General features: G+C 36.7%; 1 protein-coding gene across 1 annotated transcript in view; it reads left to right on the plus strand.

The window, feature by feature from the left end:
* LOC139699009 (neural cell adhesion molecule 1-like) overlaps positions 1–11261 on the plus strand; it is an 87856-nt gene extending 76595 nt beyond the window's left edge. The window contains exons 11-13 of the mRNA XM_071598005.1: positions 4504–5019; positions 8908–9155; positions 11103–11261. Of these exons, the coding sequence (XP_071454106.1) occupies positions 4504–5019; positions 8908–9155; positions 11103–11156 (818 nt within the window). The 3' untranslated portion in view covers positions 11157–11261. The remainder of the gene's footprint in view (positions 1–4503; positions 5020–8907; positions 9156–11102) is intronic.
* Positions 11262–15090: the final 3829 nt, after the last annotated feature.

Here is a 15090-nt window from a genome sequence, read left to right on the forward strand (position 1 = left end):
ATGCCTGGTACACGGTGAAACGAATTGTATGCGAACGAAAGGAACAACGCTTTAGAGCATTTGAAACCGAGAAAGACGAAAGAGGCATTTTCAACCAGAAATATTTTGGGATAGTTTCTTTCAGGCTATGATTAATCAGTGGTTCACACGAGACCTATTGTATGTTGAGTTTTATGAATGAAGATGGAATGGACTGAAATTTAGTCCGGCCCGTATGATGGAATTACCGATAAAAACATTTGAACGTTGTTTCTATTCTTTATCGGTATATCCAAGGTAATCTAGCTGTAAGTCGTTGTATTCATGTTTCTTTTAAGTAGAACAGTTAAGTTTCTATTTGATGATGTCTCTAATAGTACGAAGGCGGTTAAATAAGTTCCCGTGTTTGACGAAAAAGGGCGTTCCTGAGGGACGTTTATGCTATTATCGTGTGCTGCCATCTATCAAACGACGGTGAAACAAATTCAGACTGATTTAAAGGTTATTTTGGTTTTGGCAGCCATTCGAGTAAGACCTGTTTCGTGATTTTCGCTAAGATGGAAAAAGAGCACTATCGTTCGGTGATTCGCTTTTTGTTTTTGGATGGGAAAAAAATGCGAGTAGATAAAAGCAAAGTTGGATGCTGTTTATGGGGACACTTCGCCATCTATGACCACAGATAGATATTGGTTCAACGAATTTAATCGTGGGTGAACATCTATTTTTGATGAGGAGCGACCAGGACGCCCGGCAGACGTGGTTACCGAGGAAATCATTCAAAACGTCCACGCCATGATTCTCGCTGATCGACGAACGAAAGTGCGCGAAGTAGCAGAGGCCGTGGGTGAGTCTACCGGAACGGCATTTAATATTTTACATGATAAGTTGGCGATGAAAAAATTGTCGGCTCGATGGGTGCCGCGATTGCTCACGTTGGACAACAAGCTGATCCGGGTGTCAACTTCGAACTGGCCGCCAAACTGCATGGGCTACGTTATGAATTGCTGCCCAAACCCCCGTATTCACCCTATCTGGCTCCCTGCAACTTTTCCCTATTCCCTAACATAAATAAATGTCTAGCGGGAAAAAAAAATTAGCTCGAATGAGGAAGTTATCGCCGAGACAGAGGCGTATTTTGGAGAGTTCGACAAATCCTATTTTTGGAGGGGTTAAAAAAATGGCTGGAACGTTGGGAGAAGTGTATCATTCTGAAAGGGGACAATGTTGAAAAATTAAAAAAGATCTTTGAAAAAATGGTTTCTTCATTTCTAACACAGGTACTTATTGAACCGCTCACGTATACACCCTTTCCTAAACACACTCCTCTTTCCTAAATCATTAGGTGGAGACGTTTTAAGCAAATATTTTTTCTACAAAAATTTAATATAATTTTTCCATTATTCTGAAAGTGTTTTAACAAATTACATTTTTGTTTTTTTTCAGATAAAATAGATCATTGAGACCGCAAATGATAACCGTTAGGGATATAACCTTAAATTTCAATAAATACAGTTGCATGTAATGTTTTTTACTTCAAGGAACCGCTATATCCATGTTCATTGTTTTCTTCTCTCTAAGATGGAAAAGCTTCAATCGGAAATATTATTTATTACATTGATTTAGCTTTTGGCAAGTTTTTAGTCATTATGTGTGTTACAGGATATGCCAACGATGGAAGAGTAAACAATAAAATGGAAGAGAAGGCTCATCAAAAGGTTATGGCCCCCTCACGATTCTATTCATCGGTTGTCATCAAATCGAAGGGTGGTTTTATGGGCGAGGATTGAGCTCACGTAGCTGTAAGCTCTGGGACTGGTAAAATAGTAGAATCTTTACGAAAAGGGACGGTGAGGAATGGATAATGGATTGTACTAGACTCTAAAATTGGTTTAAATAGTTTCGGAATTAAATCACGGAACATTGGAAAATTCTCTTCTTTCCGGATTATTCACATGAAGATGTTAACTTTCTTATGCCATGGGGTAGCCTTTACGAATACCAAAATGCAATATGCCATCAGGAAAATAAATAAAATTTAGATCAATGTTCCCTTCTCTTATGATAAATATATCCAAAATCACTATTAATATTTATATTAGATTAATAGCCCAGAAATGATCCAGGCCTCCGGTAATGACTTCGTACCAGAGATAATTAAAACCAAGGGTGGGTACAGAGAAAAATCCTAAAAACTCCTACCTCGATATCACTACCTCCAACGACAATCGTCAGTATTTTTCGGTGTCTAATTACCGGTTTGTAATGATATCATAAAATGTCTATGATTTCGTAAGAGTGATTGGTTCCTAGAGTAAGGAAACTTGGTGGTAGGACCTTGCTACCAGTACCTAAGGTACAAACCCTAGTTAGAAGAGTAACGGTATTAGTTTCAAACCTATTGCCATTGCAAATAGTACATGGTAAAAATGAACCCATTTCTCGAATTTTTCTTGAAAATATTCGGCTTTCAATTTCTCTTATGTTATCTATTTATGTATTTATATACCCTGCAAGCCACCGCCAGGGTATGTGGCAGGGGGTGAAAACTCTCGAGACTAATTTTGACCTGAATATGACCTTTCTGCTGTCGAAAAGTGTTATTCTGATCCTATATAAATGACATCCTAAATCAACCTGTTTCACACTTAATCTCTCTAATAATATTAATATGATCTCTCTTACCGTAGTACGATGGGGGTAATAATACATTTTGAACAACACAGCTAAAGAAATCTTCAAATTTACGCAAGAGATGTCATCTGTATTTTAACCTTAGCTCTCTGAGTGATTCCCAATCTAGCTGCTCTAATATTTTGGATACGCTACTAAGTTTATCATAACAACGTTTTACAAATCTAGCTCCTCTACGCTGCACGCCATCCAATTCAGCATTCATTCAAACTTCGTGAGGATCCATTATACTTGCAGCATATTCTAAATGAGGTCTAACCAACGACATATAACATTTATCTTTGACCATTTCATCACGTTTACCTAGTACTTCTCTAATATATCCTATTTTTTTGTTATCTTGTTGACATATTCCCTGTTAGAGTTTCACCCAGGAAAGATCGTGAGTTAGGGTAACGCCTAGGTATTTAATTGAGTCCACAAATTCCATTTCGGTGTTTTCAATGAAGTAGGCGTTCAGGTGGGAATTGCTCTTTTTCCAAAAATGTATGAATACGCATTTTTGAAAGTTTAATTCTAATTGCTAAGTGTCGCACCAGCGTTGTACAGCCTTAAGGTCATCTGACAAAGCTGATGTGTCCTCAGGATCACGGATATCACGCTAAACCACTGCATCATCGGCAAATAAACGCATCTTACCGGTGACTACGGAGTCAATGTCGTTAACATAGAGTAGGGATAAAAGAGGTCCGATGACACTTCCCTGGGGAACACTTGCAGTAGCTTCTACTGCATTTGAGCTAATTCCATATATCACTACTCTTTGGACCCGAACATTCAAAAAGTCTTTCATCCACCACGGATATTTCTTTCCATGCCATATTCTTCTAGCTTTGCGAGTAGTTTACTATGAGGTACTTTGTCGAAGGTCTTCTTAAAATCCAGAAAATTCGCGTCCACTGGAACATTGCTCTCTCCCAAAATTAGAATATCATGAACGAAAAGCGCAAGTTGTATCTCGCAGGATCTACCTTTTTGGAAACCATGCTGAATTTTCATTAATAACTTCTGGTTATCAAGGTTTCTCACAATCGAACTAGCGACTTTATGTTCCATAACATTGTCCGAAATGAATGGGAGGAAAATAGGTCTGTAATTACTCGGTTCCAACTTGTCTCCGTTTTTAAATATTGATGCTACATTAGCCGTTTTCCAATCTCTGGGAACCTTGTGATCTACCCGCGACTCAAAGCAAGAACTTTATAATATCATCGATTTTGAATGTGGTTTCTTGTTCCCTAAAACTTCCGAGTAATTTCAATCTGGCAAGTGATTGTCTTAATTACATGTAGAGGTTTTTCTAGGCTAATGTTGTAAAAAGCCCTGTCATGCGTGCATCTCGAAATTGGGTGGAGAAGTCATCGGAAAATCGTGGACTGCCAACAGCGAATCGACGTAGTTTCAATGACCACTGTCAAGTCGGTAGCGACGTCGATGACTGACGTCCTTTCGATTTCAGCTTGTTGACGCGAACTCAAAGATATTGTTCTAGTGGGGTAGTTCGTAGCCTCAGCTTTCGAACTACATAATCTGTTACTCCAAACAGGAATATATATCTGTACGCCTTAATTCTTAGCCACACATTGTAAAGAGAATAACTCAAAATAATAAAAAGGAAAAACCAAATTGTTCCTGTTCCCCAAGCCCTCACTTTAGCCCTCAATTCTAGGTTACGGTAGTGTATGGAATTATCTTCCTTGGAAAAATTACATCCCTCAGGCTTGATGTACGGGTACCAAGAAGCCGGTAAAACACCGTACCTAATTAAAACGTTTCCATTTTCCCGTTAAACAACTTTGAATGTAAAGTGCACTTCTCTGTTTCTCGCCGCAGCTTTCGACGGTCACGTGTCGCTGTCGCCACTGCTGGGGGTCGCCCTCGGGGCCGCAATTTCCCTCCTATCCGTCACGCTGTTGGTCGCACTCAAAGTGAGGAGGGGCGGACGCTGCCCCGCCGCCCCTCCGCCCGCCTCCACCCTTGTGACCCGGGAGACTTCGACGCGCGCCACCTCCTCGGCCTCGGAGGAAGAGGCCGAGTCGAAGCGGCGCCTCCTCACGGAGCTCTGCGGCGACGCCGCTGTCATCCGGCCTGTGCCCGAAGGGAGGGACCGGAGGGCCTGCGCCGACCTGCGCTGCGACGATAGGAAACCCGGCGATCAGTCGGCGGGCTGGTCGCGGTACCCCAGGGGTAGGAGGCGTCTCTCTTCCCCCGAGGAGGAGGAAGGCGTCGCGACATCTGCCATGAACGGCCTGCGCGCCGGGTACCCGACGCTTCGGCTCGGGAGGGGAGGGCACTTCGGCGGCCCAACGGCAGATGAGAGCGAGCCGGACGTCATTCCGGGTTGCTTCGGTAAGCGAGGGTGACATATAAAATTTTAGAAGTCACTCGTTGAGGTAAGAACCAAAGCTTTCGACTTCCCGACGATAGATTTATCCTACTACCTTGGTGTCTCCTAAGACTGGGTTTCTGTAAGATTCGTTTACCGGTCCAGGAGATTATTTGCTATTAGAAAGCCTCGCAGTTAGATGTACCCGCCAGAGTCTCCGGTTAAGTTATTGGTTGTAAATGTATCGTAGTTTGATTTTTTAAAAAGATAAACTCATTTCTGCTTAAACGTTGGATCGAACCTCTACAAATTGAGGTAGTTCGAACGACAGTTCATCAGTAACTCTTTGTGATTGAAGCCCATAGAAAACTATGTAAATGTATTGAACACCTCCCTGCCTATATTTATTGCTATGCCGCGTTTGTTTTACATATGCTTACTTTGATGTTCGTTTTTGCTAGATTTTATGTACCCAAGTCTCATAATTAGAAATTATTATTATTTGGGTATTCTATAGTTTATGGAAGTTTTTGAATCAGCACAGATCGAACGCTGCTACACTTCCAAGCGTCACCTATACAGACAAAAAAAGGCCCTTTGCTATATTAAACCCATCTTCAATTCCGCCTACTTTATTCCGTCGAAAATGCCTATCCTTTTTCTCCCCCTACATCTCTTGTCAAACATTCTCCACTCGAGATTCGAGCCGTTGTTTAATGTTTTGAGTGGATCAATACAACTACATTGGTATTTTAAAATGTCCAATGCACTCAAAAAAATATATGATATATCCAAGATCTATTTTAAAGTGCTCTGATCCTGACTGATACGTACGAGAGCTTGTCTACCTTAAACGGCCCTAACTAATACCTGTCGGCGAGTCACTCTAACGGTAGAGGAAATATAAATTGATAATACTAGAGAATCCATCATACAAAATCAAATATTTCCATGAAAACTTTTAAAGGAGAAAAAAATCTTAATATAAAAATAAGTGATTGTTTAAAATTTATTTTATATTTATTTTTTCCGAAGAATAATCAACCAAATGTATGAAAACATTGAATTGGGCTATTTTTAGTAAAGCTAAAGAGTGAAATAAGACTGTTCCTACCATCACGCCTCGGTTTAGCCCACAAGCTATGTTGGCAATTACTTTGTTTTCAGGAATCCACACCATACATTTTGTGTCCTACAATACATGGAAGAATTTGCATGTTGTTGTGCTTTTTTGTAGTTAAGTTAAATAGCTAAAATTGAATGAATGAGAGGTGTGATTTCAATTGAACGGAGATACGATTATAGGCGAGATAGTGAAGAGGAATTGAGTAAGTATTCACTTTTATTCTTTTGGTGTCAATTTTATTACAGAATGAAATCAGTTTTTCCAATGAAATTTAATTGAAAGCAGGGTGTCATAAAATTTGTAATGAAATGATGAAATTAATGAAAGGGAAATTATTGAAATGATATTAATGCGAAAATGAAGTGAGTTTAATAAAAAACTGGAAGAACAAAATTATACAACAAGATAATGAATGTGAAAGTTTTTGCTTGGGTATCTTAATCAGACAAAAATGTGTTTAGCGGCATCTCAATCGTTCGATTTACCTTTATTTCGAATACTTGCTTATTTTAATTAAAATGTTATTAATGCAGGTTTTAAAGTAAAAAATTATTTCAGCCTGGGTTTTTAATCCAAACGGCTATCAAAGTGTGCTTAGGAACGAGAATCTTCCCTAATTCGTGACTTTCTTAGAATTAAATTTGTTCAAACACTCTTTTGTTTAATGTTAAAGTTTTCTCGTTGCATAATAAAAATAACGTTGGGAGGTATATTTGTGATCGTCTTGAAATAACAGTCAGAGAAGATATTGATTATAATGACTTTGTTTTTCTTCATCCTGACCAAACGAACTTTCTTGATAAACTCATTTCTCATAAATGCTATAAAAAGCGAACTAAATTCTTTTGTAAACTTCAACTTGACCCAAATTAGATATTGTAATAGTGGTAGAGTAAGGTGGATTCCCCAACTTTTACGACTTCTAGTGTAATATTTTAGTGTAACGCGTGATTTATATTACAGCTATCGAATACGGAAATTTCGGGAATATTCAGTGAGCCTTTGGTAAATGATAGCTATAAAAAAGCTGAAATCAATCGGTCATTGAAGACATTTTTTTAGGTACCCGAAAAATTCGAGTGATTGGTTGTATTTTATACATGCGTTCAGCATGTGGGGACCTCTTGATAACCCACTCGGAAAACTCCTTTCCTTTTCCCCAGCAATATGCCGACAATTGAGCCGCGATTTCAGTCATCGCAATAGTAAAATTGAAGGGGTTAAAATGAAAGAAGTTAATGCATCACAATTACATGAGTTTATGACAAAAGGTATCCTTTTCATATTAAATGGAATTTTTCAAATATTTTTCCTGGTTCGATTAAACGCTTTCCTCCTGACTATGCGCATTTATAATTTAAAGTTTGTATAAAACGTATCGGTAAGAATTTTTCCAAAAGTGTATGTAGAGTGCTAAATTCAGACCGTTGGTTAACTGATCGCAGATCGTGTGTCTGCTTGCAAAAACCTTTTGAAACGCGTTGAAGAAGACCCAACGTTTTGGGCAGTCCCGGCTTGGCACTAGCCAAGTATTTCCTATTACTACAACTTAAACTGCCTACCATGGAGCCTTGGAGCCGGAATAGCTGCTGGAAAGAGTGTGTCGACCTCAAGGGATGTACTTCGAAGAATTCTCGGGCATTGTAGAAATATCTGAAATAAATTTATTTTTAAGGAAAAAAATTCCCGATACATTTTATACAAACCATGTACCTCTAAGGGGACTAATGGGCAAAAGTATTCGATATTTTTTGCGTACATTTTGTGAGGTACGGGTGGATCAATGCCTTTGGACGCAAAATAAAATGATTCTATGGAATATCGTTATCTATTTTAGATCTTTACTTCGTGAATTAACCATTTGCTTTTTAAAGCTAGTAAATTATGCCCTGCACGGTTGAATACATTCATTACCTTGGGTTCGACGGGTAAGCACGTCTTGTGGAAACCTTAAGGATCAACGTACATCGGAAATTCCTTTGAACACCATTTCGTGACAATCTTGTCTTTTGTAAAAACGTAGTCTGACTCGCTGACCCTCCACAATACCCAAAAGTCCTGCGAAGTAGATTTTTCATAATATTTCCCAAAAAATATTACAAACCAAAAGAGCAATTATGATAGCACTACGCAATAAAACGTCATTACTTTCGGCGTCATTCGGGAGTACACCAGTGTGTCGGGACGAGGTTATTTCCCTCACTATCGTAGCGTTGGAAGAACGCGCATGGATCGAGAGATGATTTCGTTTCTAACAACGAGGCATACGCGCTCAAATGAAGACATCATCTGTATTTTTTGATAAGTAGTTTGCATGAAAATATTTAGCAATATTCCCAGTTAAAACCCTCGATGGGCGAATAAAATGATATAATTAACATGAAGATTATTTATTGAATAATACTCGTCATTTTTCAAATGCAACAATTTCAGAGTGTAAAAATCATTCACACTCTGAAATTGTTGCATTTGAAATGCACATTAGCGGATGACTCCGTTAAAAGTTACTGTTGTGGCATCTCCCGCAGTTTCTTTGGAACTCGTCATTTTTAGTTGAAATAGGACTTCAAAATCGTATGAATTGAGCGTCAAACTTTAAAATGTGAATTTTATCGCGAGATTAACAACCCTCAACAGTTCAGACTCGATGCGGCGAGCCCTTAGTTTTGAGCCATATGGCTAAAACTCAAAATAGGCCTGTTCGAAGCATTAGCAGTTTAACTCTAACGAGTCATATTTCCATGAATTTTCTCATTTCACCCCCTGCCACTCTTCTCTGCCAAAGACGCGCATTCACCAGGGCGGCCGACCCCGCTCCTTGGACATGCGTGCCAGGATTACGAGGGCGACGCTCTGCCCGTGATGCACCGCGCCGCGGATGCGTTCGGGTCACCTGTGGAGGGCCTGCCTGGGGCCGTGCCTTCGTGGTTCGCCTCCTCGCCGCTCTCCTCGCCCCTCTGCTCGCCCGCGTTCGCCCACACTCCGCCCGGCCTCCGGATCCCGCCCGGTCCGTCGCTCATCGCCGAGTCCACGGTAAGTGCTCCACTTCCCCACGCTTCTAAAAGCTGTCAAAAATACACCGCCCACGTGGAGATGAATCAACGGCGTCGGTTTGATTCAACACGGACCGTTGAAGTGCCGTTTTTTTTAAATGCCAGCTATTGACATCATAATGGCATCAGACATCAAAGGTGCTCTCGGGAGAAGATCTAAAGGCGGTAATCATATCGCAATATACACGGCGCTTTAAGAGTAGGCTCGCTAAGTCAGGCACGCCTGTCGCGTGTATAGCCCTCGTTGCAGAACAAACGTCTTGACGATGCAAACTAATAGTGGGGGATTGATACTTTGCAAGTGTGTATGAAGATTCTGAAGGAAAAAATATGGTTGTCACTCATCCAGTCTTAGTCATTCGTTTTTGAAATGACCAGTCTCATACATTATGATATCCGAGTATAGAATAATCGAAATTAACTTTGTGAACTTTTTTTAAATGATAGAAAAGTCATTTGAATGTACAAAAATATGATAAAAATATGAAAACACAAATGAAAGCGCGGGAGCAAATATAACATGCGACATGAAACAATTATTCAAATGCCGTTTAACTCATTCCACTGTTTATACAAAAATACGAAGCAGTATTACTCGAGATACGATCTTCGCGGAGTTATTTTCGTTTATCAACAATATTAGAATGCCGTAATTAGACGGAGAAACTGTCGTTCTTTGGAAATTACGATTTTAGAGTATGTTTTACAAGTAAGAAAATAGCGATCTATGTTATTTTTCTTTTCATGTACATTGTGCGCGTAATGTACGTAGTGCGTTTTTGTTGCAATCAATCAAGCGAGTGTTCAGCTCATATTGTAATTTTTTATATTCGATGGAAAATGGTATTTTAGCTCTCTCCATATTTTGTTGTGGGCAACACCCAATCTCTCTCTGGTCCTTTGGCAAATCGTACACTTCTTGTCGAGTGGCATGAAACGATATGTACACGTAAAGATGAAACAAACAGCACTTGGTTGAAACTGTTGAAATTTTTACATGCCACATGTACCTTTACTCTGAGAAACCCTAGTGTTGGTCTTACAATGGTGTATTTCGGAAAACATTCATGCTGTAGAATACACCCAGACAGATTGCCTGACTGAGTTCCGAATGGGATTCACTCAACTCAATCGAAAGGCTTTCTTTGGCCAGGCTTCTTCTCAGGTTTGCCTTGCCTGCGATCCATGACTGTTTCCCTGTTTTAATGCATTAGTCCTAAAACCAATTTATACTTGGACAAAATACTAAGCTATTATATTCTTAGTATATCAAAATTAATGGATCTACAAAATCATTTTCCTTCAATATTGATGGTGTTTGAAATGCCTTGCATGGAAAATTAAATAGGGGTGTTGGAAGAGTGGTAAAATCATCGGATATGGATTATGCATGTGTTTAGGCTTGAGTTAATTTTTGCATTAATACCATTATTATTAAAATTTGAAAGTGTTAAATTGTTGGGTTTAATAGAGTAGATATAATTTTAATAAAAATATGAATGCACGAATACTCGAACAAATGCTAACTAGACTAACACTTCTCATGGTCATTATTCCTTGATTTCACTATTTTAACTCCTGTTTTCTCTACCAATGCCCTTCTTTTTGCTCTTTCTGTGGAATTCCCAATAAACTTTTATCTTGCCATTATATTGGCTTCAGGCCATTTTCATTGTGATTAGTACTCGTATATTATTACAAAATCACACACGATCATTAGTTCAGAAAATTTGGAGATCATTTCATGTTTTGCTAAATAATCATGGAATAAGTGATCATTCTTTTTGTGGTTAATGTAATTCGGTTGAAAAATAGCCGATTGGAGAATGAAAAAATTGAAACTTCCTTTAAAAGTGAACAAAATTAAGAATAGTCAGGAATGAAGTATATTCACTGATTTCCTCGTAATTTTCCTTATACTTTTCAGTGGAGCAGAGCCAGACCAAACAGGTGCTATGAGAAAGAAACTATTATCATTTGAACATTTAATTGTTTATTTAAATGAAATAAATTACATTTAATAAATTAAAAATCAATGAAACCATTTTTCCACATACCTGAAAAAAATACTGCACTCACAAGAAGATGGGAGAAACCACATTCTCCCTTATATTTTATACTTAATCAAAGGTACCTTTGAATCTGCCTCAATATTCTTTGTTAAGTGTATATTACAGAGGACAAACATAACTGATGATTAAGGTGGAATTTAATTTAGAGGAATATCTAATATATGATTTGACAGTTTCTGAAAATATGTGAATTCTATGTTCCATGTATATATTTCAAATTAATGTAATTTATATAAAATTTTATCAATCATCATATGTATAACTATGCTTACTTGATAAGCTATTATTTAAATGAAAATAATTCATTTCTTTCGTAATGTAGTTGGCTCCATATGCTATATGAAAATATTTTATTTTTCCATGTCATTGCATTATTACACGAAAAAGGACAATAACATTTTTTTAACAATGAGAATTTTAGAGAGGTGAAAATAATCGAAATACGCAACTATGACAAATAATTAACCCATAAGAATAATGTAAGGTGTTTTAGTTCAAGATGCCTTGATTCTCAATTAGTTAGAAGTAAATGACTGCCACTCAGACCTCCATCTCATATATTGAAAAACTGAAAGTACAATTGTCAAAGAGCAGCTGTCTCCTTGTGCTAGGGGATGAAATTTGTCATCCACACACAAATTTTTGGAAGTTATGGTTCACAAAATTGTACGAGAAATTTATAAAAGCAGATCTTTGAAACTTATCCCTCAAATAAATGAAATATATAATGAAGGTTATAGCATTAATTCAATGTTAGAACTAATTAGACTTAATTTTTTGGTCACACCAAATAAATGCATTGCCAAGAGAAATATCCTTGTCCATCAAGCTAAAGGAATGGTAAGAAGCCCTTCAGTGGAACTCAGGTGATCTGAAGAGGACTAAAAATTAGAGCTTAAAGGGTAATGACCCTCACCCCTGGGCACCTTGTTGTTATCACCAGCATTCACTTCATCCTTTAGAAAAGACAGGAAACCTGTTCTATAACCAGAATGATTAAGGTAAGTGCATTGTAAAGGAGATATTTAATATTTAGGACAATGTAATGATTCGAGCAACAATTTTTTCCCACAATATTATTTAATTTTTTTTGTACTAAGTGATTTAGAGCAACAATAAAATCTATGAAATATCAAATATTAATTAATACAAGTAGAAGAGTTGTTGCAATATTATTCCAGACATACCAGTACATGTGAGAGTCAGCACGTGGTAGAAATTCATTTTGATTCGTGGTTAAAAAGGACTTATGTTAATCAATTAAAAATAATGTCTTTCACCACAATTTTTGTCACTCTAAACATTGATTTAAAATTTGGAAGCTATATAATCACCATATGTTTATCATTGCTAGCGTGCATAGTTTACATATATTTAGTTTGAAATTATCTAGTGTGTTTTAATAAACAATGGCCTAATAATATTTCTACAGCAGAATCAACAATTTTATAAGTATGAAAAATTATAGCTAGTATCTATATTTTATGCTAAATATATTCTATTGTTTCAGGCTTCACTTCGTGGAAGTAATTAATATCCATTACTAAAAAAGAAAGAAAGACTTGTAAATTTATGCTAAATGTTATTTATTAGATTCAATGCAATGGAATATAGGGCCAGTTCCCTATCTTCTGCCGAATATGGTTCCTCAGCCTTGACATGATGGAATGGCTTATTTTTAATATAGATTGCGAATTTTCTGCCATTCAATTACTGCTCAGTACATATCTTTACAGTCCTTGTTTTCTAGTTCTTAGCATGTATGAACATCAGAATGATGTCCTAATTGTACAAATTATCTTAAACTATTTTCTTACTGAAAGCTCTGATGGCTCTCTCATTAACTGAAAAAAATCCACTTAAAATTTTCAAAATTATTATGCATAATAGAGAAATATTAGAAAAACTATTTAAAAGTATATTTTCCAGAAGTTTAGTAAGTTGAAGTATATTTAATGATACAAGTACTAGGATATGTGAAAAGAGCATAAGCAAATTTGTCTGACTAATCAGTATAATAAAAATTGTGAATCACAAATATTTTGCTCATTGATGGTAGTTGGATGAGATATTCCATTCATATGATCTACTGATGTTCTACTGAGATTTTGTTTGTTCAGATGACTTAAGATATACCCTACCTCTTGTCAACACAAAATTCTTATGTTTAACTATGGAATCTGGAGCCATGGCCGTTTTCTTAGATTTAAGGTTTTTTTTAAAGAGTGGGTTTGTTGGACTGATTTATGAAACCTAAAGGAAGTATGTTTTCCATAAAATTTGATTAAATTCCTTTTCTTATGAGTCCAAGGTGAAATGAAGTATGCCAAGGTAAATGGAATTGAATTTTGGCTCTGATTTAAACCGATGAATTGTTTAATTTCATACTTATTATTTCAAAAGTTGCATCAACATAGCACTAGAAAATTCACTTAATTAATGATATATTCTGGTAGTGTTATGTGTAGGCTGTAATTTGATATGATAGTCAGTTGAAGACTAGATAAGAAACACTGCAATATTTCAGTGAAAATACATGCCCACTCCTCTAAAAGGTTAAAAATACTAGGCTTTTAAATGCCATTCGTGTGAGGCATTTAGCAATCAAAACAACTGTGGCCTGAAGCATTAAGGTATGAAGGGAAACTTGGGTCAATATGTGGCTAATTTTTAACATATTATTATTATTAGGTAATCTACCAGTTAAGGTAGGTTTTTGGATAGACACAGCTAATAAATAAATATTTTGGGACTCCTAACAAAACACAAAATCCAGTCTCCTACTCTAAATCTTTAACATATTATGGGGTTAAATTTACATGCACAGAAATGTCAGAAAAAACTGAACTCCTATTCAGAATTTAGTAGCATTTTCAAAATATTCTTCGCTCGTCATAGCCCTGAGGGCTTGAAAAAGTCTCACAAAGTCACCATGGTATAACAAGATTTTTCGCTACTTATTACTACCTTGAAAAAAAAACCTTTTTAAGGTGATGCTGGTAGACTGAACTTTTTTATTGTGATGCTCTTGTGCCCTATTTAATCTTCCAACCATGAATTAATAATGCAAAAGAAATCATTTTCCTTTTACATGAATTAAATTGTTTTGGTAAATGTTCTATACAATGGAAAAGTTTGATTGCTGTAATTAAGAGGCTTTTCTATCTGTTGATGGTTCAATAAAATCCATTCCCAGGTGAATTTTGGTGTTATATATATTTTCAACAATTTAAGCTCTTTATGGCACAACTTGAAATTAATAAAATACCTTCTTAAAATCCAGCATGCCAAAAAATATAAGGATTATAATAAGTATTATAAGATAAGCTAACCCAAGTTTTAAAATTTTAATGCATGGCTTTCATTATTTTTGCAAAATATTCAGATAGCAATTATATCATATTTCTTATTATCCACTGTTAATCGAAATTGTTACCTTGAATCAAAATTTTTAATCCTATGTTTCTCCTTTATCTTATTTTTGCACATATGATGGGTACTGCTACAAAAAAATAAAATGGCGACAAATTCCATTGTCGCAGTGCAAGGAAAATGCTAGGTTAGAAGTATTGAAATTTTTTCTTAAAAATCAACCAGGTATCCTATGATTTATTTGGAGAGAAAAATGTATGGTCTAAGTGTAATCACTAAATGGCATTGGTATGGTGAGATCCAGAATACAGAATAAAGTCATTAATGCTTGTTGTAATTCATATCATATTCACAACACTTAGGAAAAGTGATTGAGTTCTACCACATAGCTGTGGTACTCATCAAGTTTGATTCACTTGTTGGGAAAATGCTAAAATCATAATCTGCATAGGAGAATGACCCAAATGTATT

Source organism: Hetaerina americana, unplaced genomic scaffold (assembly GCF_022747635.1).
Source record: "Hetaerina americana unplaced genomic scaffold, ioHetAmer1.1.p SCAF_9, whole genome shotgun sequence".
Classification (NCBI taxonomy): Eukaryota; Metazoa; Arthropoda; class Insecta; order Odonata; family Calopterygidae; genus Hetaerina; species Hetaerina americana.